Source organism: Caenorhabditis elegans, chromosome II (assembly GCF_000002985.6).
Source record: "Caenorhabditis elegans chromosome II".
Classification (NCBI taxonomy): domain Eukaryota; kingdom Metazoa; phylum Nematoda; class Chromadorea; order Rhabditida; family Rhabditidae; genus Caenorhabditis; species Caenorhabditis elegans.
Window position 1 is genome coordinate 10,690,349 of NC_003280.10, and position 24,135 is coordinate 10,714,483.

Below are 24,135 nucleotides of genomic sequence, written 5' to 3' on the forward strand. Positions count from 1 at the left end.
AGCTGAATTCATCCCCTTTTATCAAAATCTAAAATCGCCATAAAAAATTTCCGTTGTCAAGAATCCCTTCTTGGGTGTTGTACTTTTGATTACAAATGTTCGTCAAATGTAAATCACTTTAATTTGAAAAATAGTATTTACAAACAAAAAGAAACAAAAAAATCAAAGATTCGACAATTAAGCAGAAGGTTGATTCTGCTCCAGTGATAGTTTATCTCTTAAAAATCGAACTCGTGACTTTACAATATCCCAATCGAAATAGCAACCCGTCAGTGTTCTGGCCTTTTCTGGGGCATTTCGGAATCCATCTCGAGTGTGTAATAATCGTTGATTAGCCCATAAAACGGTGTCACCGTCTTCAAGCCGGAATTTCAGCATATTGCGTGGTTGATAGCAGTATTCGGTGAATGTTTTCATTGCTCTGAACATTAGAAGGATTTGAATTGAAAAAAAGGTAAGAATTTTCGAACTGTGGAGCTGCTTAAAGCTCAATTTCTACAAATAAAAAATTTAAAACTAACCTATAAACATCCTGAACCTTGCTTGGCTCACAATCGTAGAACCAACTGCGCATGGCGTTTCCGAACTGTATCTTATTGACTTTTCCGTCATCATTCAGCCGAATAACCTTGTGCCTTGCACACATGTCATAATCAAAGCGTATAGTTTTTCCATTAATCTCATGAACATCATATCCTTCTTCAATGTATTCCATGGATTGAGTGGTCAAGATTTTGAAGATCTCTGGCTTTTCAACTCGGAGCTGGAAAGAATTTTATTCTTGATTTTAAACGTATTTTTTTAGATTCAGTAATAGCAACGTTTTTTTTTTGTTGATAATATCTGATATTCCGGAACTAAAAACATGATCATTTGAAATATATTTGGATTTTTTCTCACGATGAATTATTTTCCCTGAATCCCTGTTCTTTGTTCTAACCTGCTCTGCGACATGAAATCCATCAACAAATAGACTATGTCCTCCTTCTTCCGCACTTTGTAGCATATGGAGCATTTGGAGCTGAAAGGTACAAAAACACGGCTTAAGGTCAGAAAACACTATTAAACCCGAAAACAAACCTGTGGAGGGTGTGACAAAGACGGAAAATCCGTGTGAAATGGTAGTCCCCCATTTGAAGCATAAGCCATGTTAGAGGCGTCTGCTTTCAAGCTCACTTCGAAAACTAACCTGAAAAATTTTCGGAATTGGAATAGAAAATAGATGTTGAATTTGATGAATTTTGTTTAATTTGATAATTTTTATTGAGGTTGGTAAGTCAAAAGTCGCTTTCGGTTTTTCAAAATTTCGAGATAAAAAAGTATCGATGCTATGTATTACTGGCTATCAGTTTTCCGGTCAAACTTGATATTCCCATAACTTTTGAATATAGCTTTTTGGAGTTCGCTATTTTTTTCTATTTTTGTCAGCACTTCTAAAAATGAATACTTCCACATACATATGTAAGTGGATTTTCGGGTATTGGTATGGAAATTGTGTTTTCTCATTTTGTCAGTAGCTTAAAATAATTTTGATATGTATTGCACTATGCGCAAGGAAATAATCCCGTTCAGAAAATGATGCTCGAGGTGAAGTTGGCTCTTTTTATGATGGATGATATTAAATTCAGAATGTTCTTTAGCATTTCTGCTAGGGCTTGTACATAAACTAAAAAAATTATTGCTTGGAAGCCGAACAGGCGACCTACGCCTGCTTTATTTGCCAGCGAGTCTAGGCATTGCGACTGAAAATGCGATTATCAAAAGCCTTTGCAAATATGTTGAATGTTAAACAGTGTCTAGATATTACTAAATTTCTCTACAATTATCCCAAACTTACCCAAAATGCGTCCTTTTAATCATTCCAATTCTATCTCCAATTGCTTCAACAGCCCCTCTGACACCTTGTGGAGCTCCTTTCAAAACGGCAATTCCATCGATACAAACTGCTTGCAGGAAGTCATGAACTACCTGCTCATTCTTCATAAACTCTTCATGACTGAACTTTTTCAGTTTTCCCTCAATTTCCGCTTTTCCCCACGTTTGTTCCGGAAACAAGTAGACCTTCCTCCTTCGACGACGTGCTTCTTGATCTGATGGGTTTCGGATTTTCAGCCATTCCGACGGGAATTCACTCAAAACTCCGGATTCCCATTCAATTTTTAAACAGTTTGCATCCTCATCAATCCATAATTTTCTAGCGTTTTGTTCCACGTCGAACTCTAACATTGTCAGCTTACGAGCAGTCATTGCGGGGCTAATTGTGTAGGTTGATGGATCTGGAGATGTGTCCCGCAACCAGATTAACGGGAATACACCAGTTTTTCCTGTAATTCCGGACAAAATAAAATTGAAAATTCATGGGGAAATATCGATGCTCATTGCTCTCCAAGTTCATCCAAAATAGATGAATAAATCAAAAGATTGATGGGAAAAAATAGACAGAAAACTACACTATTTTTCTCTGGTTTCTAATAATTAAAACATATTACCAGCTGTAACAACAATGTTTTAATCTAGAAAGAAAATTGAGTCTCAGCCGCAATCCTATTACAGAATTGAGAAAAATTAAATGATTTTTTGTAAATAAAAGAACATTCTAGAAGACTCAAATTTTTGAAAAAATGTTGAATAACAATCCAAAACATGTGCATATTTGACTTCAGACAATGAATGAACAATTTTAGGCAACAAAAATTAATGAATTTCTAATAATTAAAAATATTTCAGACTCACCATCACTCCATTTTACATTCACAATTCTATCAGAGTTTGGACCAGCGACCGATGCCAATTTGCTAGCGTTTCGAATATTTCTGGAAAACAATACAAATTTTGTGAATTTTTAAGAAATAGTAAATTTATCTAGTAGGGAAATTTTTTGCATTTTTCTAGCTTTCAATCATTGAATTTGAATTTAGATATGTTTTAGATCGTATTTCCTTTTTTGTATTGCACCCAATATATCAAATTTGAGAGCTTATATCTCTGTTCTCGTTTGTTGTATCAAAAATTTGTCAACTTGCAAAATATTTAGTAGTTCTTTTTCTATCATTGTGTAGTTAATAATTTATTGATATCTTCAAAATGAACCAAGATATCGCTTTTTAAAGTGTATTAGTGGGGTAAAGCTTGTCCTAGGCAAATTTGAAATTGAAGACAATGACGTATTTAATATTACAAAATGTGCGATAATTATTAAATACCAATTCGGCAAATTTTTGTTCCATATATTTTTTATTCCATATCAAGCAAGGATAGAAAAGACAGTGAACAAGTCGACTAGACTAGATGAAACAAGTTTTTGGTATTAAAACAGTTCCTACAGTATTATATTCTGTCTTCTTTTTTTTGTTTAATAAAAATACGGATAAATAAATAATTATTTTCGAATTAAAAAAAAAAAACAAGAAACTTACCTAATTAAAAGGGCAGACAGCATGTTTGTAGCGCACAAAACGAAAGTGAACAACGTGCAAAAAGACAGCCCAGTGGTGTTTTGTTATCTCGAAAGATGCAGAAATACGAAGAGACGCAGCGAGTGTAGCAACGCGCGGTCATTCCGCAACAGGACTTTGACCTCTTCCTCGTCTTATTGTACTTTGTATTGTACTCTCTGGAATTTTTATGTAGGCACACTGTAGGCAACCGTGTGCTCTGGCGGAAATCAAAAGTTCTTGATTAAAAGAGGCATGAACAAAAATGAACAAATTTTATAATAACATTTCTTTTGAAAAAAAAGTAAAAATTTGAAATAGGAAACTACCGTATTTCCTCTAATAGTGAGAGTATCGAACTTTAACTGACGTGAGATACAAGGTGTCAAAGTTGAACACTGGGGTGAAATACTAATAGAGGAATTATATCATTAAGAAAATATATTGAGTCTATCACGGTGGAAAATTTTGAACCACTCTAACCCTACTATTTTTTATAGAAGGAAGTCTATACTGAAAGTTAATCAATCAAATAAATACTATAAATATTTTGGGATCGAATTTTTGTTTGGCAATAACAGCCAAGTCGAGTAAATTATGTAGGTATTAGATAAAATAATTTTAGACTGATAGCTAATCAAATTTATAGAAAATGAAGTTCAAATCAAGGCGGGAAAATTGAAACTTTCTAGCATTGGTTGAAAATTCTCGACAAGGTCAACAATCAGCCTGTTTGAACTCCCTCCAAAATAAAAACTGCAAAACCAACCAGCGATTTGCTCCGCTCTTTTTTCAACCAATCAACTGGAGTTTGTCTATTTTCGACGATACTGATTGGTTTGAAACTAGGCTTCTCATTTTGGAAACAAATTTCAACAGACAGGGCTATCATTTAAATACAGCTGGAAAATCGCGGTTCCAAAAGTTGGATTTTTAATTTTTAATTTTAATTTTTTTCTTTTCGATTTTTACACGTCAAGAAAAATAATTTCAGTCAGTAGTATGATATCTTCGACTACACTTTCCTTTAATTCTTTCATCCGTAATAATCATGTTTCGAAGCATGCGGGATTATTACCTTTAATCAAATAATATACTTTTAAAGTACATCCGATGCTCCTTCCAACAGTGTCCTCCAAAATCTTCCCAAAATCCATCGATGAGTTCATTCTCCCATTCTCCCACTTCCCACATTTCTTTCATCCTTTCTGCTGTCGCGCCCCTAAACCCCGCCCATTTTCTGTTATGCCCCTCGCTTTGAGAGCTTCTGCTTCTTCTCCTTCTGCCCCAGTTCCACCACTACACTTCTTCTTTCTTAGAGGCTTCTGCTTAATTCCAACCAAAAATTCATATTCAACTGCATACTTTAATTATTGAATGCATTCCTTATTCCTGAAAATTCTGATATACAGTCTGATGCAATGCGTCCTGGGTCAGGCAGAATTCTGGGATTACGATGAGAATGTGACACAGATCGAGGAGGATTTTAAGATTGACGATGTGACAAGGATTCTCAAAAGAGTTGGGAATTATAATAGGAATGCATATCCATTGTTAGACCAAGGTGGGTAGAGATTTTTTTCTAATTTAAGTGAAATCAGGAAATATGTTAATTTATAATTTTAAACATAATACATCAGATTTCAAACGCTAACTATTTTTTTGACAGGAGAGCAGCTGTACTCAGATACTCAAAAAAGTCTTTGCTTAAACTCACACTTAATAGATCCCAAACTAGTCTAATGTTTACCCTCTCTTTTAGAGGTTCGAGATTCAAAAATTGGAAAACTAGTTTTCTCGTCAGAGAATTTTGAAACCGAAATTTAAAAGCTTTCAAATTCTGAGCATTCATTTATCAAGCGAAAACGTGATTTTCTTATAACCTTCTATCTGTTTTGTTAAGAAACCTCGAAGAAATGTTGGAAGGTAAAGCTTGAAATAATAAAACGGCAGAGAACTGCTGAACAATAAAAGGAAGAAGAGTCCAAAAACTTATAGTTATTTTTTAAATTTTCAGTAAAAGTTTTGGTAAACTGCCAAACTTTCCAAATGGATATTTCGAGAATTTTTGAGCAGACTTTTAGGCCCTTCGCCTGAAAAACTTAAAACATAAAAATCCTTGGAAATTTTTTTTGCCTGACTTCCAAAATTATGGTAGCTGAGTTCTTCCCCGTTTTAAATTTAAAAATTAACTCAAAAAAAGTTTTTTAATAAGTTTTACCACTGACGCCAGCTGCAGACCTATTCCAAATTTGTTTTTAAATTTTTTTGTAATCCCTGTTTTTAAAAAATAATATAACTTCAATAAAAAATAACACCCATGAAATTTTCTAATTCAAATTTTAACGCAAGACCTTAAAGGGTAGAATATTTTTTTTTTCACTGAAAAAGGATTAGACTACAGAATACTTTGTTAGAATAATCAACTTTTTTCTGTATAATATCATAACACATCCCATCGTCCATCTGTCAGCTTTTGAGTCTCATTTAATTAAGAAAGTCTTCTTCGAAAAGCTTCTTCTCTTCATAACCCAATTTTATTGTCTCCCCCTCTCTCTTGAGATCGTCGTAAAAAGTTTTATTAGTTTATTATAGATATTTTCTTTTATATTTAGAGTTCTGAAAAGTAATAAGTAATTTCAGAACTTCCTGGAAACAATGGGTAAAAGTATAGTACACATTGGAACCCGAAATCTTTTTGAAAATTCAAAATTCTCAGAATTCCCAAGTCCCATCACTCTTCTCACATATCCATCATCCATCGAAAAGCTCATGTGCACTCCCATTGGTTTTTTGGATATTGAAACTGTCTGAGGGCTAAGAAAAATGAGTGAGAGGAGATCTTTTGAGTTGTTTTTTTTTCTATTTTTAAGGGAAAAATAACAAAAATTTCAAATTTTTTTTCTTGCTTCCTTCTTTCGCCCATTTTTTACTGGATGAGTTCCATCCTCTCGTCACTTGTTGTCTGAAAAAGAAAGGAAGAATGAACAAAAAGAATTCGGAATTGGGTAGAAAAGGTCCCCAGTCACCAACTACACCACGTATTTTGTCACATTTGAGAAGTTTTGGGAAGTTGGTCAAAATTTCGAGAAAGATTTTTGGGAAATGTTTTTGGAAAATATAATTTCAGAAATTCTGTGCCATATAAATTCCAAAAGTTGTACTTCGAGGGTTTTTTTTCATATCAAAAAAAATTGAACAAGGTATGCATTTTGAAATAAAAAAAATTAGGCCCGACTTTAAGCATGCCTACCTTTTTGTATTTGTCGTGTAAACTGCAATTTTTGGTGACAGCAGAGTCTACCTATGCAAGGAGTCTATGCAATTTGTCGTTTTCCGTTTTTTTTTTGAAAATGGCAGGCAGGCGTAGGCTGTTTTGAGAATCTACGAGCCTACAAAAAGCCTTTATGAAGGTTACAAGTATAACGCTTAAAGCCTACAGCCTACAAGCCTACAAGCTTACATTCTCATTTCCAAATTTCTTTTCTATTAAGTTTAGTGAAAATTGAAATAACTCTAGCTCATTATAGTAACATATTATTATAGTAACACATTTGAAACCTGTTGTAACTTAGAATAAATGTACTTATTCAATTACAAATTGATTGTATCAAATTGTTGCCAGTTTACACTTTCTACCATTTTTCAGACCTCGCCACCCACGTTGACATCCAAATGTACATTGAAGGAATGTCCTCATTCCATGCTCAGTCAATGGTAAGCCTCATGTTTTCTATTCTTATACACAATGTTTCGTTTTGCTCAACTAAAAAGAGCATGCGGTCAAAACCTGATTGAAAATGTTGTGTGAAGGGAAGAAAAAAAAGGCGAAAAGGAGAAAAGAATTTGGTCAGACAATTAGACGTCGTTTGTCGGTGAAGTCAGAAAGTGAGGAGGCGCCCTGCGTGCTTTGAATTCTGAATTTTTAGAATTTTAGATAGGGTTTGAAAGAAGGATTAGGACTAAGTTTAGGTTTAGGCTTTAAAGTTTTTAGTTGAGCAAGATTTGTGCCAATTCCTATTCGAGTTTTTTTGCTTTGAAAAGATTTGGGAGGTCCAGCAGCTGCGCCAAAACACGATTAGTATGAAAAAGTGGTTTCATCTAGAAAAATAGTGACTCTCTCTCTGTGTGTGTGTTTTCCACGTCCTCTTCCATGTGCTCCTGTGCCATCCTTTAAGTTCTAAAATTTCTCAAAAATTCCCCAAAGATTTTGAGCAATGTGTGTCGTTTTTTTTTGGAGCCCGAGGAAGTGACTTGTGAATTTTAGGAGGGAGTTATTTCGAGTGAAAGCAACATTTTTTCTATGCGTGAGTTGTTGAGCAAAAGAACAAAAAAAATGGAATGTGAAAAATGAGGGAATAGAGCTCACAATTTGACACTTTTCTGCCGAAATCTCTCAAATTCGGAAACGGATTCCGGATTTGATGGAACTTGTTTTTGACGAGCTTTTTCTCTGTTTTTAGGGCGTTTGGAGTATAAAGTTGGATATTGGAAAAAAATTAATAAAATAAGCGAAGCCGCAAAAATATGTGCGTTTCAGAGGTGTGTGGTTTTCTGAATTTGCCGTTTGCCGAGCACCCCTGGTGCGTTTATAAGATGTACAGTAACCCAATTCTCTTTTTTTTTCGAAATTCTTGTAGATTTTTCTCTTTTTTATCGTAGAAAAATATTTAACAAATGTGAAAAACTATATTTCTACGATTTCAAACCTGAAAAATACTCAATTACTCAATTACTCAAAAAGTCTACATTTTTTCGAAGGTTTGGCACATTGCCAAATCTTTGACTGAAAATTCGGAAATATCCACTTCACTTTAAAAAATTTACGGTTGTCTCAAGACCGGTTTTCCTAAAAGTTTTCCTAAATATGTACAATTTGCTAGGTTTCCTGAGCATATTAAAAAATTGTTTCCAACGCTGAAAATTTAAAAGCCAAATTTTAATGAATTTCAGGAACCGCTTCATATTTAAAACTAAAAAATTTTGACAATAAACATTTTACGACATCTAAGTGAATATTCCCCAAAAAAACCAGTGAATCATTTTTCTAGACCGAAAATTAATTGCTCGCTCAATTCGTGTATGTGTTCCAATGCCTCAGGGCTCGGCTGCTATTTGTCATTTATTTATTCCCAAGATCTTAGAATTACAACTCGATGTCTTCCTATTGAAATGGATATATGAACAGAATGAGAAATTGTTTTCTGCACAAATTAAAAAAGAGCAGCAACCGATGAAAACAAGATGTTTTTTTTTCGTGTTTTGTTTCGTTACGATGTTACAGAACACTTCACTACGTACTTATGCTTTTATGGGTTCTGAGCACTGAATCTTAAATTTTCATTTTTACGAGCTTCGCATCCACGTGAGTTGACCTAAAAACGCGATTTTCAGTGGAGCGCGAGGGAATTTTGAATTTTGAATTTAAATTTGAGATGAACTTGCAAAGATGAAACAAGGTATGCAAACTTAAAATTCGGAAATTTCGTACTTTGTGTTTTCAATATAGGCGTAAGAATGTACCTACTGCCTGAGCTCGAGACAAACTGCAAAAATTGGCGACTGTCCGATAAGTAGGCATAAAGGCGTTCCTGCCTACCATGCTAATTTGAAATCAGAAATCTAGCAGAAAACTTTTTGATGGTATCTTGAAATTGTTGTACCTAAAGTTCTGTACCTTTGCAACCAAAAATTGTCCATTCTTCCATTTTCTAACACCTACAATTTTGTATTCCAGACGTCTCAAACCTCAAACAAGTATTTTTCGAAAGGGTTCTAAAACCAATTGGTTAGGTTGGCAAAAGAGCTTTTTTTCCAGCCAAATAACTTATTCACAAGGACACACACTTGTCTTATGACACATATATACTTGGCATTGTGATGAGGAAGAGGGGTGTTTTTCTACACAATAATTACTTGTATGTCCACTTATTAATTTTACTGACACGCAATGTCTTCAATGTTGATGAATTGTTTTTTGAATAAATAAGAATGGAAGTAGGTCAAAAATTGACTCGAAAATGGGAAAAATACACGGGGCTATTGGATATTTCCGGTGTCGTTCGGCGTTAGATGGAAGGAAACCCGATTCCTTTTCGCTTTATGATCATGAATCTTTAACCTAAGATATTGAAAAACAAGGTATGAAGGAGCGGAGTAGGGAAACGCAGAGGAATGCAAATCATGGAAAATCAAAAGATCGGTGCAATAAAATTTGTAGCGAACGCAAGTAGGGCGAGCGAAGGGCGATGGGAGACGTGAGAAGCGCCCCATTACGAGCGTATGCAATGCCTAGTTCAATTGGAACATGTAAAAATCAAGGATCCACCTTTAAACCTACAAAGCTAGAAATAGTACTAAACAAATGTAGAAAAATATCAGATTACGATAACAAGATAATTTTACTTCAATGTGCCTATTTTTTCATTCATTTCAGGATTTCCAAGTGGATATTTATTTCCAAGAGAAATGGGTCGATCATCGACTTCAACACAATAACACCAAACGAATACTTGTGAAAGATCCCAAATTGTTCGGTCTTCTTTGGCATCCGGATCTCTATTTTGCCAACGCGCGAACCGCCAGCTTTCATGACGTCACTCAACCCAACTTTCTCGTTTGGATATATCCAAATGGAACTGTGTGGTATGATTGTAGGTACGGTTTTGGTTCTGTAGAATGTTTAAATTGACAGAAAATTAAACTTTTATAATAAACACAATCAAACGTTTTCCAGAATATCCCTTACAGTTCTGTGTATGCAAGATTTGGCTAGATACCCGTTGGACTCACAAAATTGTGGACTTCGAATATTGAGTTGTAAGAATTTGTTTTGAAACTGAATTCGTGTTGATTTTACTAACAGTCTTCATGGACCTAAAATCCCAGGAAAAATTCGATTGAAAAAAGAAAAGCCTGTGAAAGCAAAACTAAACCTATTCCTATCCGGAAATCCTGATAACAGCAATACTTTCCAGATGCTTACGACGAAGAGCAACTAATAATTCGCTGGAATGGAGGTAATCCCGTTGAAGTGAACCGTGGTATTCGAATGCCTGACATGCACCTGAAGCACATTAAATTCTACACAAAACGAGATAAATACGCGACTGGAATATGGTCTTCTGCAGTCGCTGAATTCCACGTGGATCGAGAGATCACGCACCATATTATTCAATCATACATCCCAACGTCACTAATTGTGATTATCAGTTGGTTTAGTTTTTGGTTGGATGTTGAAGCTGTTCCTGGAAGGGTTTCACTCTCGATTACAACACTTTTGACGTTAGCTACACAGTCGAGTGCAGCTAGGATGGCTCTTCCACAGGTTTCGTCTTTGCAATATTTTTAGAGGACAAACATAGTAACTACTAGAGATTTTTGATCAGATGAATAGCATAAGGAACAAAAAAATTTCGCAAATATTCCCGAAAAGGCTAATAAAACCAATCACTCAATCTTTGACCTAATAAAAAATCAAATCAAATTTGCTCGACTGCATCATAAAAATATTTGTTTCTCCCACCCCAAACCTAGATTTTGCAGGCATCGGATGTGAAAGCAATTGACGTTTGGATGGGTACCTGCATGGCATTCGTTTTCTCAGCAATGATAGAGTTCACCGTTGTCAACTATTGTGTGCGACGAAAAGTTCGCACGAAGATAAAACCACGTGGGCTCTCGGAGCAAGTACATGACATGGTGGCGCAGTACAGGGAGAAAAAGGATAAGGTAGAGGAAAAATTGAGCAAAAATATATATTCTGCAATCGTGGTAAAACGAAAAATCCAACTCTTGCTAATATATTTTTGAATTTCCTCCAAACTAAGAACTGCTGACCGATCAGGAAGCTTGAAGTTGCTCATTTTGGGGGAAACTCAAACATGGTGAATTAATAACAATTGTCATTCACTGCTAACTTTCAAACGGAAACCTCAATCTAACTAATTTCAGTTCAACAATGGAAACTGTGAGATCAGCTACGAAATGGCTCTGCAACCGAACGAGGACAACGCGACAGTTCAACGAAATTTCGAGAAAAAAGAAGTGCGTGAGATGAATCAGGCGTCACTTTTTGTCCGGCGATCACTACTTCCGACTTCGAAACGGAAGACCATTGAAGACAGGTTGGGTTTTGACCGAGTTTCTATTCCTCACTTGCGAAAAATTGCGTTACTCGGTCTTGACACGACGGAAAATTTTCTGAGCAAAAGAGTGTGCGCCTTTAAAGAGTACTGTAGTTGTGGACTTCTGTTTTTAATGCAATTGTCTTCAAATATCAATTATTTAATTCGTTGCTACGAATTCGATAAAATTCCGTAAGAACTCTTTAAAGGCGCACACTGCTGTACACGCAAAATTGTCGGTCGTGATGAAACCCGCCACCGTAATTTTGATGATTTTTTTGCAACTGTGTAATAATAACAAATTATAATTATAATTTTTTTTTTCAGAATAAACCGAGTCGAGGAGAACCGAAAGAATGCACAAAAAATCGATCGTTACAGCCGGGCACTATTCCCACTGGCTTTTATCATTTTCAATATTTTCTATTGGATTTATTATTTAAAATATGCTGGCAGCAATTCCCCTGAACTTTTGCTTTAAAGTTTCCATCTTGTTAGCCGACAATTGACTCGCTTCTATAATCGCTTTGTACACTTTTTTGTTTTGTTGATCTTTTTTTTCTTTTTGGGTAATATTACAGGTCACTTCTCAACATATTGTTTTGAATTTTATCATTTTTTATCAGTAATAAAATTTGTGAATATTATAGGGTGACAACAAGAACAATAACAGTGAATTGGTAACGAAACAACAAAATAAAAATTCAAATGAAACAAATCAAGAACAAAATACTAAAATCTTATTTTCCAGAATATCCTTGAGCAATTCCACTACGTCCTTCACCCATTTTCGTGGAATCTTCCGCTGTACTAACTCCATCATTCAATCCCTTCCAGGTTCTATCGTTACAGTAACCCGGATTGTAGATTGCAACAGAACTCGGACCATCTCCATTTTTCTCCTCCTCTGTCTTCTGAACACGAACTTTTCCAGAAATCAAACTGAAATCTCCGGCGGCCTTGTCGTCTGGCACTTCCGTTTCGATTTTGTCTGAAACTTTTGGAGGTTATTCATGCGAGGTAAATCGAGGTAATGAACCTTCAAGGAACGCGGCGAACTCGGCCGACCAACCAAAGTCTGCTGCCCACGTTTTTGCTGGATTCAAGGCGATCTGGAAATAATTTAATTATTTTTTATTCATAGGGAACAACTTCAAAGATGGGTAAAAAGCTTTATGCAAATTTAATTTTTTTGCAAATATTTTAAATGATATAAACTAACTTCAGCTTCAAAATATGACACGACAGGTCTGAAGTAATCGGATGAATCAAGTACAACGCCAAATGGACACGAGAGAAGCACAAAGACATCGATATCGGTGGAAAAATTCGACAATTTCGGAACATTGATCTGAAATTTCGCGCAATTTGAAAGCAAATAAAAAAACCAAAAAATATCCAGACAAACCTTTCCAACTGAGATAACATAAATTTTCTTTCCGGCTTTCTTGCACATCTCACGCATTCGTTTTACCGCTTCACGATGCTTATCGACTCCGACACTGCCAACGACCAGTCCGACAGTGTCCGCATCCTTCAGCTTTTCCACTAGAAAAAGTCGTTTGCGAAGGAGACGAGACGAGCGGGTGCTGAAAAAAACCATTGAAATTGGAAATTGAGATGGGACTTGATTTTTGGCAAGATTCTAGGAGATATGAGTATAAAACGGATGCCTGCTTTCCGGATTATTCAGATTTAGATTCGCAACAATGGATTCGAGATTTGTAACCTATTTTGCATCTGCTATCAGTGCTTCTGTGCTAGTTACAACTATATTCGTTTGCTGGAATGTTACTCATGACCTAAACACTCTTCAAGCAATGTCCGACAGAAACATGCAAGATTTCAAGGTAATGATGACCTTCACCTGTCAGTTCATCTTATATAAGGAAACCATTTTTTAAGGCAATCAGTGATCGCACCTGGGACAAGATGATGTTTAAACAACAGTCTTCTCCACCATCACCAAGTTTAATCTTTGGAAGAAACAAAAGATCAGGAGACAAGTGTAATTGCTCGGAAGAGCCATCAAACTGTCCAGGAGGGCCTCCAGGACCACCAGGAGAAAAGGGAAATGATGGGGTCGATGGAGTGGATGGTATTCCAGGATTCCCAGGTGAAAATGGAGGAGCTGCACTGGATCAGCCAGCTGATGGGACATGCATCAAGTGTCCACCAGGGCCCCGTGGACCACCTGGACCACAAGGAGAGGAGGGACCATCTGGAGATGTCGGAGAGGATGGAGAGCCAGGAGTTCCAGGGAATGACGGAGCAGATGGAACACCAGGAAAATCTGGAGCTCCAGGAGGGAAAGGACCCCAAGGTCCACCGGGAACACCAGGAAGACCAGGTCAGCCAGGAAGAAAGGCTATTGGAGAGGCAGGGCCAAAGGGTCCACCAGGAGCACCAGGAACCGATGGACGCCGTGGAGAGAATGGAACTGATGGGGATGATGGTGTAGATGGACAACCAGGAGATGAAGGTGATGCTGGAAAAGATGGAACACCGGGAGAACCAGGACCACAAGGAGAACAAGGAACCGAAGGCCAGCCTGGAACCGACGGCGCGTATTGTCCATGTCCAGCTAGAAGTATTTCGAAGGTCGCCATTCAATAGAAAACTGTTAATCAATTTCCGAATTCCAAATAAAAAATTCGCTAGTCCAATTCTTTTGAAATCATTCATTACTTTGTTACGAATCAAGGCCAATAACTTAACACCATTGAAACGGGAAACAAGTTATGCATGCGAACTTCAAACGGTATTGGCAAGAACGCCAATGCTTATGAAGTTACGACGGAACTGTCTTCGTCTCTCAATTTACTACGTTGTTTACAATGAGATTTATAAATATTATAGCGCGCGGAGGCCGGCCGTCTTTGATCATCTGACACTGCTGTTGTAAAAATTTCGCGTAGTTGTAGATTATTGTTCTTCTCTTTTTTCGGCCATGTCAAGAGCGGTATAAAAGGACAGCGATGGCATTGAATAGACATCTTGTACTCGTCTTACGATGACCGGACCAACTTGCCTCGCTGTCGTCGCCGGAATTTCCGGTGTCTTCGTTTTCGGAGCTCTTTTCTCTGTTGCTCAGATCTACAATGATATCAGCTCATTTGCCGATAACGCCCACAGAGAGCTCGGAGAATTCAAGGTTGGTTTTTTTGAATACGACTAGATCTGCTGAGAAGATAATTTCCAAATTTTAATTCAAATTTTAGGGATTCGCTAATGATGCCTGGAACTCGATGGTAAACCACGACGATGCTACTCGTGTTGCTCGCAGTGTCTTTGTTCGTCGTCACAAGAAGCACTCTCAATGCAACTGCGGACCACAAGCCTCCAACTGCCCAGCCGGACCACCAGGACCACCAGGAGCTCCAGGAGACAGAGGACTTGACGGACAGCCGGGAGGTGCTGGAAACCCAGGACAGCCAGGAGTTGCTGGACCAAAGAGCCATGAACAACAAGAGTGCATCAAGTGCCCAGCCGGATCCCCAGGACCAGCAGGAGCTCCAGGAGCACCAGGACCACAAGGACCAAATGGACAGCCAGGACACCCAGGACAAGGAGGAAGCCAAGGACCAGCAGGACCACGAGGACCAGCTGGAGATGCTGGAGCACCAGGACAAGTCGGTGCCCCAGGAAACCCAGGACAAGCCGGAAGAGGAGGACAACGTTCCCACGGACTTCCAGGACCATCTGGAGCCCCAGGACCACAAGGACCATCAGGAGCCCCAGGCCAGCCAGGACAATCTGGAGGTCAAGGACAACAAGGACCAGCAGGACCAGCCGGACCAGACGGACAACCAGGACAGCCAGGTCAAGATGGACAAGCCGGAGCACCAGGAAACGATGGAGCCCCAGGAGCCGATGCTGCTTACTGCCCATGCCCATCCCGCAGTGGATCTTCCTCAGCAGTTGAAACTGGAGCTGCCGAGCAGGGATACCGTCACCGTGCTGTTGCTGCTCGCCACCGCAACGTCATTCGTCGCCGTGTCGCCAAGAAGCGCGTCGTCAAGAAGAAGCGTGTTGTTGCCCGTCAAGCTTAAATGACCATTCACCTATCAACTCATTTAATGATTGAAATTCGAATAAAACAGTTTTCTATATTTTTTCTGAACTTCGCAAGATAGCAAAACGGTTTGATTTAATGATCTTCTTACTAAAAATGAGAAGAATGAAAGAGATAATAAAGAAAATCGGAAAGGTAAAAACAACTGCCAAGGTCACTAACTTTCTATTTCTTTGCATCCATCCAACTTGAGAAAAAGGGAGTGGAAAGAGAAAAGGAGTAAATCGGAATAAAATGAACAAAGAAAGTGTTACATTTTAGATTGAATCGGACTAGAAAAAAAGAAGAAAGAGATGGAAGTTTACTGCAAAACGAAGAAGGAAATGCCTCTATTGTGAATGCAACTTTTGAATAATAGAGCAAGAGAGCAAAATAAGCCACGTGGGGGAGCTAATGAATAGGAACGGAACTAGACTTTTCAAAAGAAACTTTTTCTGTGTATTGACCGATTGACCAAACTCTGTGGGAATATCTGGGGGATAGGGACTTTCAGAAAAAAAAATCAGAAATGCCTTCATCAAAAATCTAGTGAGTTCACTGTTTTTGATACTAGGTGCTAGATGTTTTGCTCTATGCAGATTTGAGGTTTCATAAACTTCATTCTGTACATCAAACGTATAAATCGTGGAATCGTGGCGAGACCCACTCGGAAAAAGCATGTCCCTTTAAACTGACATGTCAAAATTTAACAAAATTACGATATCATTCGAAGCTTCTAAAAAATCGGAGACGCGCAAAACGGAAATTTGCGATTTTGCATATCAATCTTCTAATTAGCTGAAAAATTTCCTAAAATCTACAATTTCTTCTGCCAGACTGAAGTTAAACCTTGATAACATTTGCCCGTAATCGTCAATTACGGTTTATTTCTGCAGAAGAACCAACGAGATACCGATCATGAGTCTCTCGTCGTGGTCATCGTCACGAAGCAATGAACTGATCGAAAAACGGACACAACACCCAAAAAGTACTTTTTCGGTTAGTAAAAAGTTATTGAGAATGGCAAAAGTTACTTCCTCCTGTTCGGTAAAAAATGTCTGGGTTTCCACGAAACGCATGCCAACTTGTTAGCAACATCACAAAGCAGTTACACAACACCTCTGGATCGCTTTCTCTCGTCGCTTCGAAAGTGTACACTCTATCTAATCAGAAGACAAAACCGAAAAACAGTTTCACGTAGTTTACCGGTATAAAAGGGCTAGTTGCTTACTGTCAAACCACAGCAGTCGTTTGCGAGGATGTCGACAACCTTCCTTTCGGTAATGGCCGGTTTATCCGGTATTGTGGTCTTCGGAGCTCTTATCTCCGTTTTCCACATCTACACCGACATCAACTCCTTCGTTGATGAGGCTCATCGTGAGCTCGGAGCTTTCAGAGTAAGTACCATAAAAATACTTTGTTTCAAAAGCATTCATTTTTCTAGGGAGTTGCTAATGATGCCTGGAACTCGATGGTTAATCATGATGATTCTGCCCGTGTTGCCCGTAGCGTCTTCGTTCGTCGCCAAAAAAAACAATCCCAATGCAACTGCGGACCACAAGCCTCCAACTGCCCAGCCGGACCACCAGGACCACCAGGAGCTTCTGGAGACAGAGGACTTGACGGACAACCAGGACCAGCCGGAAAGCCAGGACAACCAGGAGTTGCTGGACCAGCTCACCACCAACAGCAAGAGTGCATCAAGTGCCCACAAGGAGCACCAGGACCAGCCGGAGCACCAGGAAACCCAGGACCACAAGGACCAAACGGAAACCCAGGAGCACCAGCCCACGGAGGAGGCCAAGGACCACCAGGACCACCAGGACCAGCTGGAGACGCTGGATCTCCAGGACAAGCCGGAGCCCCAGGAAACCCAGGACGCCCAGGACAATCTGGACAGCGTTCCCGCGGACTCCCAGGACCATCCGGACGTCCAGGACCACAAGGACCACCAGGAGCCCCAGGACAACCAGGAAGCGGAAGCACTCCAGGACCAGCCGGACCACCAGGACCACCAGGACCAAACGGACAACCAGGACACCCAGGACAAGACGGACAACCAGGAGCCCCAGGAAACGATGGAGCCCCAGGATCTGACGCCGCTTATTGTCCATGCCCAGCTCGCAGTGCCGCAGTTTTCCGTCACCGTAATGTTGCTGTCAACCGTCACCGTGCTGTTGCCAAGAAGCGCGTTGTCGCCAAGAAGCGTGTTGTCGCCAGAAAGCGCGTCGTTGCTGCCAGACGTCACGTTCAAGCATAAAGCAATATATCCTACCAAAGTAGAAATTCCTGATAGATTTTTGTCGAATAAACTCATTTTCATTATCTGTAATTTGATCTTGCAACACGAGCCCTTTCAAATAATCGTCGATTTCTTATTTCCCTTTCACTCATCACTTTCGCTAAGCAAATCGAACGCGGCGCATGGTTTTTTTTAGTATTCTGGTGTCAGCGGCGGCACGGACATTGATGAAAAGATAGGAGAAGATAATCAAGTCGTCGCATATCTGAATTATCGCTATCACCTCGACGCGTTCATAAAAACTCTGCGAATCGAGAACGGTAAGATGCAGGTCAAGAAAACCGCAGAAAAAGCAGTCCCGGTGTGGTCGAAGGAGGAGGAGGAATCATGAAAAAGCAACGAGTGGGATCTCGAGATAACCGCTATTTTATCCACAACGCTACTCCGTCGTTAGCCGCTCGTCTCTCAAATTCAGCGATCCTTATCCAGACATCCTTCTGACACCTTTCTGACATTCATATAGACTGCGGTGACTGGACCCTAAGATCTATAGACTAAAACCACCCAATCCGGTCTTGTAGGTTTCGTTTTAATGATTCAAGTAAAATCATCGTCCCGAATGATTATAGGCAGTCAGTTGAATGTCGTTAAGGTTATGATATAGCATGTCGTCGTCGTCATCGTTCCGTTTATAAGCATTACCTCGTTCCGTTTTCGCTTTGTTCTCAATCAGTACTCATTCTCCGCTTCTTCAGAGTCTTCCACACAACTCTCCGCAGTCTCGGAGAGTAGTGTGATCTAACCTCATCATGGTTAAGTCCTACACTTTGGCTGGACTAGCGGCGATTGCTTGTCTGCTGCTGGCAATAGGAGCTGTGATTTCTACAGTGTATATTTTAAACGATATTTCTGACTTTTACAGTGAAGCACAGGAAGAGTTGGTAGAATTCAAGGTGAGTTATTGTTCTAGACATAATTGAAATTATTTTAAAATTATAGGATATCGCAAACAATATCTGGGAAGAAATGGTTTTCGAATTGACACCAGAGGAAATGAGAGAAGCCGAAGACAACGATCGTGAGAAGAGATCCTATGAGCCTGAAGGCCCTTATCAATCTGAAACCACAACACCTTCAACAACCACTTCAACTGCTGCCACAACTACCGAAGCTGCAGAAGATGAATCTGGTTACGATTTTGTGAATGATAATGGACCACCATCTTCAAGACCTAGAAAACCAGAACCACCGACCATGCCCAGAACTATCCAAGGTACACATAAAAGTTTTAGTATAAATTTAAGGATAATTATTTCAGGTTTCCGTGCACCTCCTCCAGCTGCGACATCCACCTACAGACCACCACATGGATCAAACTATGACAATTACGGTAGAGAGCCGGCGTCTTCTAGAAGACCGTATCCACCTCAACAGCCTCCCAGTACATCAGCTCCGCACAGCAGTCCGAATAACAGAACATCATTGTACAATCCACAGCCACCTCCAAAAACTGGATATCCAACAAATCCTCGTGTACCGTACAATCCACCTCAGCCAAACTATACTCGGCAACCAACGTATCCTGAAGACAACCGCGCGCCATATAAGCCAACAAGATCACCAAACACTCCACCACCTCGTCAACCTTCTGGCGGATACGATTCAGATGGGCAGACTCCACCGTCATCGCCTAGAATTTACAATACTCGTCGTCCGAACAATCATGGTCCAGGGTATCCAGAGGATCAAGTACCAACAGCGCCACCAGTTCCAGGACAACAAAGAGTTCCACCGACTCAAACTCGAAATCCACCAAATCCAACTAATACCCGTCAACCATCGAGACCAGTGCCTCCAACATCAGATGGACATATTGAGGCAACCACTCCGTATAATCCATCTGCTCAATATCCCACAGGAAAAAGGGGTTCACACCCTGGATTTGGACCTCAGAGACCTCGTCCAGGAACTAGACCAAGAGGCAATCCATGTGATCAATGTTCTGCTCAGCCGAATCATTGCCCATCAGGACCTCCAGGACCTCGTGGTAGACCAGGGCCTCCAGGATTCCCAGGACAAGATGGGCCACGTGGGCTTCGAGGTCTCAATGGTGGTTATTCTGGTGTTCAACCATCTTCTTATGATCCAGTAATTGGCTGTGTACAGTGCCCAATTGGACCACCTGGAGAACGCGGACCAGACGGTACACCAGGAGTGCCAGGAGAAGATGGTATTGATGGCGAGCAAGGAGTGAACGGACAAGATGGTCAACCAGGAGCACCAGGGGCACCTGGATATCATGGAATGAATGGTTCTCCGGGAACACCTGGAAAGCCTGGACTACCTGGAAGAAACGGCCAATCATGCAAGTCAATTCCAGGACCTCCAGGTCAGCCAGGAGTAATGGGTGTACCAGGAAGAGACGGAGATCCTGGAACTGATGGTGAGCATGGACAAGACGGAAGCCCAGGAATTCAAGGCCCGCCAGGAAGAGACGGAACATCAGGGCCAGATGGCCAACCAGGAGTGTCTGCTCCGGGAGCACCAGGAACAGACGGCGGTTATTGTCCATGTCCAAAGCGATCTTCGAAGTTTGATTTTAATGATGCATACAATGATGATGAGAAGAGAGGCCTAGAGGAACATAGACCAAGAGGATACGATTCAGAACGCGCCGAAGAGCCAAGACCAAGACAGACTGTTCGTACTAATACCTATGATGAAAATTCTGGAGCCGAACATCAAAGAAGACCAAACTACGAACCTTCAGCAGAAGTTGCTCCACCACGACAGGATCGTTATGAAGACGAAGAGAGAGTTAGAGAACCACCACCAAAGAGACCGCCACCACCACACCGACAAACTCCACACGAGTTGTACCCAGAAGAGCAACCATATGTCAGAAGACCACCACCACCACAAAACAGAGGAAATTATGAAGTTGAAAGATCAAGAGAATATGTGCCAGAAGCTCCAAGACCAAGGCAAGGTTATGAACATTCATCTGGATATGGAGGTGATGACAGGAAAGAGCAGCCAAAATATATGGAAAGTCGACCAGTTGATGAGCCAAGATACGAAACTGATGCTCCATCAAGAAGTCGCCCGCTGAAGAAGGTTGAGATCATCAGACACCCAGAAAGAGGATACGATCGTCGTCAGCCATCTTATGAGGATTCGAAGCCAAGACAAGAGGAGCCAAGACGATATGAAACGGAAGCTGAGCCACGCTATGAAGAAGTTCCACGGAAAGAGACACATCCTCCAGGATTTGGAAGACCAAAATCTGAGGAAAATCCAAGGGAAACAGGAAGAACTTACTCAGAAGAAGCAATGCCACCTGTGCAACAAACTGAGAAATATAATGGAGATAAAAGAAAGAAGAATCAGCCAGAGTATGAGGATATTTCAAAACCAGAAGAGGATAAAGAAAGAGCAATGGTAAGTGATATTGTGATGATTATTTCTATAAAAGAACTATAAATTGCAGGAAAAACACCACAAGAAGCCTAATAAGTTCCAAGAAAAACAATGGGAAGAGCATAGAAAGAGCCAGGAACTCAGGAATTCGAGAGAGCATGGAGGACAAGTTCCAGGTAGAATTGTTATGCGGAAATTATCATTAAATTAAATTCAATTGCAGTTGAAACTTCCGTACCAATGCAACAAGTAAAACCTGAATCCTCTGCAGAAGAAAAGCCAGTTCCACCTGTACATGACAACTTCCAGTCATCCGAGAAAAGAGCTTTTTCCAACGAAAACCCACTACCATCAGAACAAATTCCATACAGAAGGAGAAATCGCTTTTACAGGAACCACTATTATGAGAAGTTTCTAGTTTAATAACTAAAAAAAACTTCTAGTCTAACTTATTGTTGATTTTTTATTTATTTTCACCCCTTCCCCCACTTGCCATAATAATGAAAGAATGTTAATAAATCGTACCTTTCATGTTGAATTGTTTTATTAATTGGATTGAAATGCGACACTGTACTACAACTTGGATACGAGAGAAGCCAAATCGGAAGAAGCGGAGAGTTGGGAAAACCGCAGAAGATAAGGTCGGTGGGCTGATTGTTGCGAAGACATGAAGGGATTTCCCGGCCGAGGTATATCTGGAAAGATGGGAATTAAAATTAAATTAGGGCTAGGCATTTTTCAGTTTTTCTCGGGACCAAAATAATTAATTTTTCGATTTTCAGTTTTCCAGAATATCAACAAAAAAGGAAATTTTAGTTTTTCAAGTGCTCAAAAATCCGAAAATCCAAAATTTTTAAAACCATAGCATGAATATTGAATCTCCTATCAATAATGTTATTACGGCATTTTTTAAATAAAAATTTGGTTATTTAGAAAATCGAAAATTTCCTTGGTCGGTTAAAATCTTTTCCCGATTTTTTGTCTTTTCGCTCGGAAAACCACACAATATTTTTTTGAGTATTTTGAAAAGTTTTTATTAAATTTAAAAAAATTGAGATATAAAGAGAAAAAACAATTGATTTTTGGCCAACGAAAAAAAATCCATCTAAATATCATGTGTTAATTCAAGTAATTTTTTTTGAAATTCAAGGTTTTCAGGATTTTTAAATTATTTATTTTTAATTTTAAAAATAAATTTCTAATAATCCTTGTAATTATTTTACAACAAAAAAGTCTTACATTTTGGCGATTCTGTTTCAGAACATCTTCACTGGGAAGCAGTGAGCATTCCACGTGTCGATTTCCAGGTAAGACTTCTTTAATTACAGCAGCAACTTTTTCTTGTTCGTGAGAAAAACATGAATCCATGAGCAACACGATATGCTCGGCAGTGAGCTGATCTGCGACGTTTTGAAATTCCATTCGAAATTGATCGATGAATATGGGCATACTTCCAAGAACATATCTGAAAAAATAGGTTCGTGAAAAATTAATTTTTTTAGATTTTGGCCCATAAAAACCGAATTTCTTATTGAAATTTTTGAACAAAAAAAGAGTCATTAAATGGTTTCATTAAAATTTAAAATTTCACCAAGTGTTCCTTATCGCAGCAACTGGAAAACAGTTTTTATTGAATTTTCGTTTTTTTTAAAGGAATATTTCGATCGTTTATCCCGAGTTAATTCGTTGATTTGGGCACACTTTAAGCTGAAACGATTTTTTCCGGCAAGTCGGCAAACTGCCGGAATTTTAAATTTCCGGCAAATCGGCAAATTGCCGGAATCGAGATTTCCGGCAAATCGGCAAATTGCCGGAATCGAAGTTTCTGGCAAATCGGCAGTTTGCCGAAAATTAAATTTTCTGGCAAACCGGCAATTTGCCGAAAATTAAAATTTCTGACAAACCGGCAAACCGGCACTTTGCCGAAAATTAAATTTTCTGGCAAACCGGCAATTTGCCAAAAATTAAAATTTCTGGCAAACCGGCAAACCGGCACTTTGCCGAAAATTAAATTTTCTGGCAAACCGACAATTTGCCAAAAATTAACATTTCTGGCAAACCGGCAATTTGCCGAAAATTAAAATTTCTGGCAAACCGGCCAATTGCCAGAATTGAAATTTTTCATAATTTTTCAGTATTATTCAAGTTTTTTTTTTGAGATTTTCTTCGCTTCAACATACTTAACATCGATTTTATCCGTCGGTGCGCTGTGACATGCTTCTCCAAAATGAACAAGAGCTGTACAATCAGCGTGAGCAGCAGCGACTTCATCAACACAGCAGCTGGAAATTTCCATTATTTTCTTTTTTTTAATGAAAAATCAAACCTTCTATAAGAAGTATCAGCTAGAACAAATGTCTTCTTTGCACTTTCAGATCGAAATCTGCTTTCGATGAGTTTTGTGACTTTTTCCGAGTATGGAAGCAGAGAATCCGGGAATTGTAGAGCTATTCGTTGATGATTTCCCTGTTTAATCCATTCAGATGTGGCGTCAATTTCAAAAAATGAATGAATATCGTTTTCTGGCAAATTCTGTAATTTTTAAAGATTATTTAAAAACAAAACCAGCATCGCAAACCTCAAAATAACCGGTATTCGATGATTCTTCCTCGTGTACGTGATCAGCCGGTGTTGATGTCGTGAAAAATGCGCTGGGAGCTGATTCGGTCATTACTGAAATGAAGATTTTATTAATTTTTTGTAAAAAATTAATCATTTTAAGCAGTTTAAAAGAGTGGAAACACTTTTTTTCAGAAAAAATAAAATTTAATAATTAATGGACGAGGTTTTGAAGAGAGGGGAAAACTCGACCATTGTGTGCACAAAGCGCGGGGATTTGAATTTAGTTTTTGAGATATG

The 24,135-nt window shown here is 39.2% G+C and overlaps 7 protein-coding genes across 8 annotated transcripts; 5 read left to right on the top strand and 2 right to left on the bottom strand.

Moving 5' to 3' along the window:
• Positions 1-103: 103 nt before the first annotated feature.
• Positions 104-3,455, bottom strand: gbh-1 (putative gamma-butyrobetaine dioxygenase). The gene is made up of 7 exons (NM_063904.8): positions 3,417-3,455; positions 2,734-2,813; positions 1,838-2,324; positions 1,081-1,189; positions 941-1,021; positions 522-763; positions 104-421 (listed from the first exon to the last, which is right to left on the bottom strand). Exons 1-7 carry the CDS (start codon positions 3,437-3,439, stop codon positions 178-180), a joined length of 1,266 nt encoding a protein of 421 aa, NP_496305.1. The 5' UTR covers positions 3,440-3,455; the 3' UTR covers positions 104-177.
• Positions 3,456-4,664: 1,209 nt separating this feature from the next.
• Positions 4,665-12,207, top strand: lgc-57 (Glycine receptor subunit beta-type 4). Its single transcript, NM_063905.4, has 8 exons — positions 4,665-4,998; positions 7,084-7,151; positions 9,871-10,091; positions 10,171-10,253; positions 10,412-10,761; positions 10,980-11,165; positions 11,388-11,560; positions 11,888-12,207. Exons 1-8 carry the CDS (start codon positions 4,812-4,814, stop codon positions 12,039-12,041), a joined length of 1,422 nt encoding a protein of 473 aa, NP_496306.2. The 5' UTR covers positions 4,665-4,811; the 3' UTR covers positions 12,042-12,207.
• Positions 12,162-23,949, bottom strand: dph-2 (2-(3-amino-3-carboxypropyl)histidine synthase subunit 2; the record flags this gene model as incomplete). Of its 2 annotated transcripts, NM_001267328.3 has the most annotated exons (9): positions 12,162-12,551; positions 12,600-12,672; positions 12,783-12,911; positions 12,969-13,149; positions 21,802-21,971; positions 22,516-22,741; positions 23,457-23,558; positions 23,603-23,808; positions 23,855-23,949. In NM_001267328.3, the coding sequence occupies 9 exons, from the start codon at positions 23,945-23,947 to the stop codon at positions 12,301-12,303; spliced, it is 1,431 nt and encodes a 476-aa protein (NP_001254257.1). The 2 variants fall into 2 exon arrangements, with proteins under 2 accessions (NP_001254257.1, NP_001254258.1); NM_001267329.3 differs by lacking the exons at positions 21,802-21,971; positions 22,516-22,741; positions 23,457-23,558; positions 23,603-23,808; positions 23,855-23,949 and having other exon boundaries at positions 12,301-12,551; positions 12,969-13,025.
• Positions 13,265-14,224, top strand: col-79 (Putative cuticle collagen 79). Its single transcript, NM_063907.3, has 2 exons — positions 13,265-13,410; positions 13,466-14,224. The coding sequence occupies exons 1-2, from the start codon at positions 13,270-13,272 to the stop codon at positions 14,174-14,176; spliced, it is 852 nt and encodes a 283-aa protein (NP_496308.1). The 5' UTR covers positions 13,265-13,269; the 3' UTR covers positions 14,177-14,224.
• col-39 (Cuticle collagen 39) lies at positions 14,554-15,671 on the top strand. The gene is made up of 2 exons (NM_063908.8): positions 14,554-14,714; positions 14,782-15,671. The coding sequence occupies exons 1-2, from the start codon at positions 14,574-14,576 to the stop codon at positions 15,610-15,612; spliced, it is 972 nt and encodes a 323-aa protein (NP_496309.1). The 5' UTR covers positions 14,554-14,573; the 3' UTR covers positions 15,613-15,671.
• Positions 16,853-17,939, top strand: col-80 (Putative cuticle collagen 80). Its single transcript, NM_063909.9, has 2 exons — positions 16,853-17,011; positions 17,059-17,939. Exons 1-2 carry the CDS (start codon positions 16,874-16,876, stop codon positions 17,872-17,874), a joined length of 954 nt encoding a protein of 317 aa, NP_496310.1. The 5' UTR covers positions 16,853-16,873; the 3' UTR covers positions 17,875-17,939.
• On the top strand, positions 18,612-21,808 carry bli-1 (Cuticle collagen bli-1). Its single transcript, NM_063910.8, has 5 exons — positions 18,612-18,809; positions 18,856-19,129; positions 19,175-21,297; positions 21,347-21,452; positions 21,500-21,808. Exons 1-5 carry the CDS (start codon positions 18,666-18,668, stop codon positions 21,697-21,699), a joined length of 2,847 nt encoding a protein of 948 aa, NP_496311.2. The 5' UTR covers positions 18,612-18,665; the 3' UTR covers positions 21,700-21,808.
• Positions 23,950-24,135: the final 186 nt, after the last annotated feature.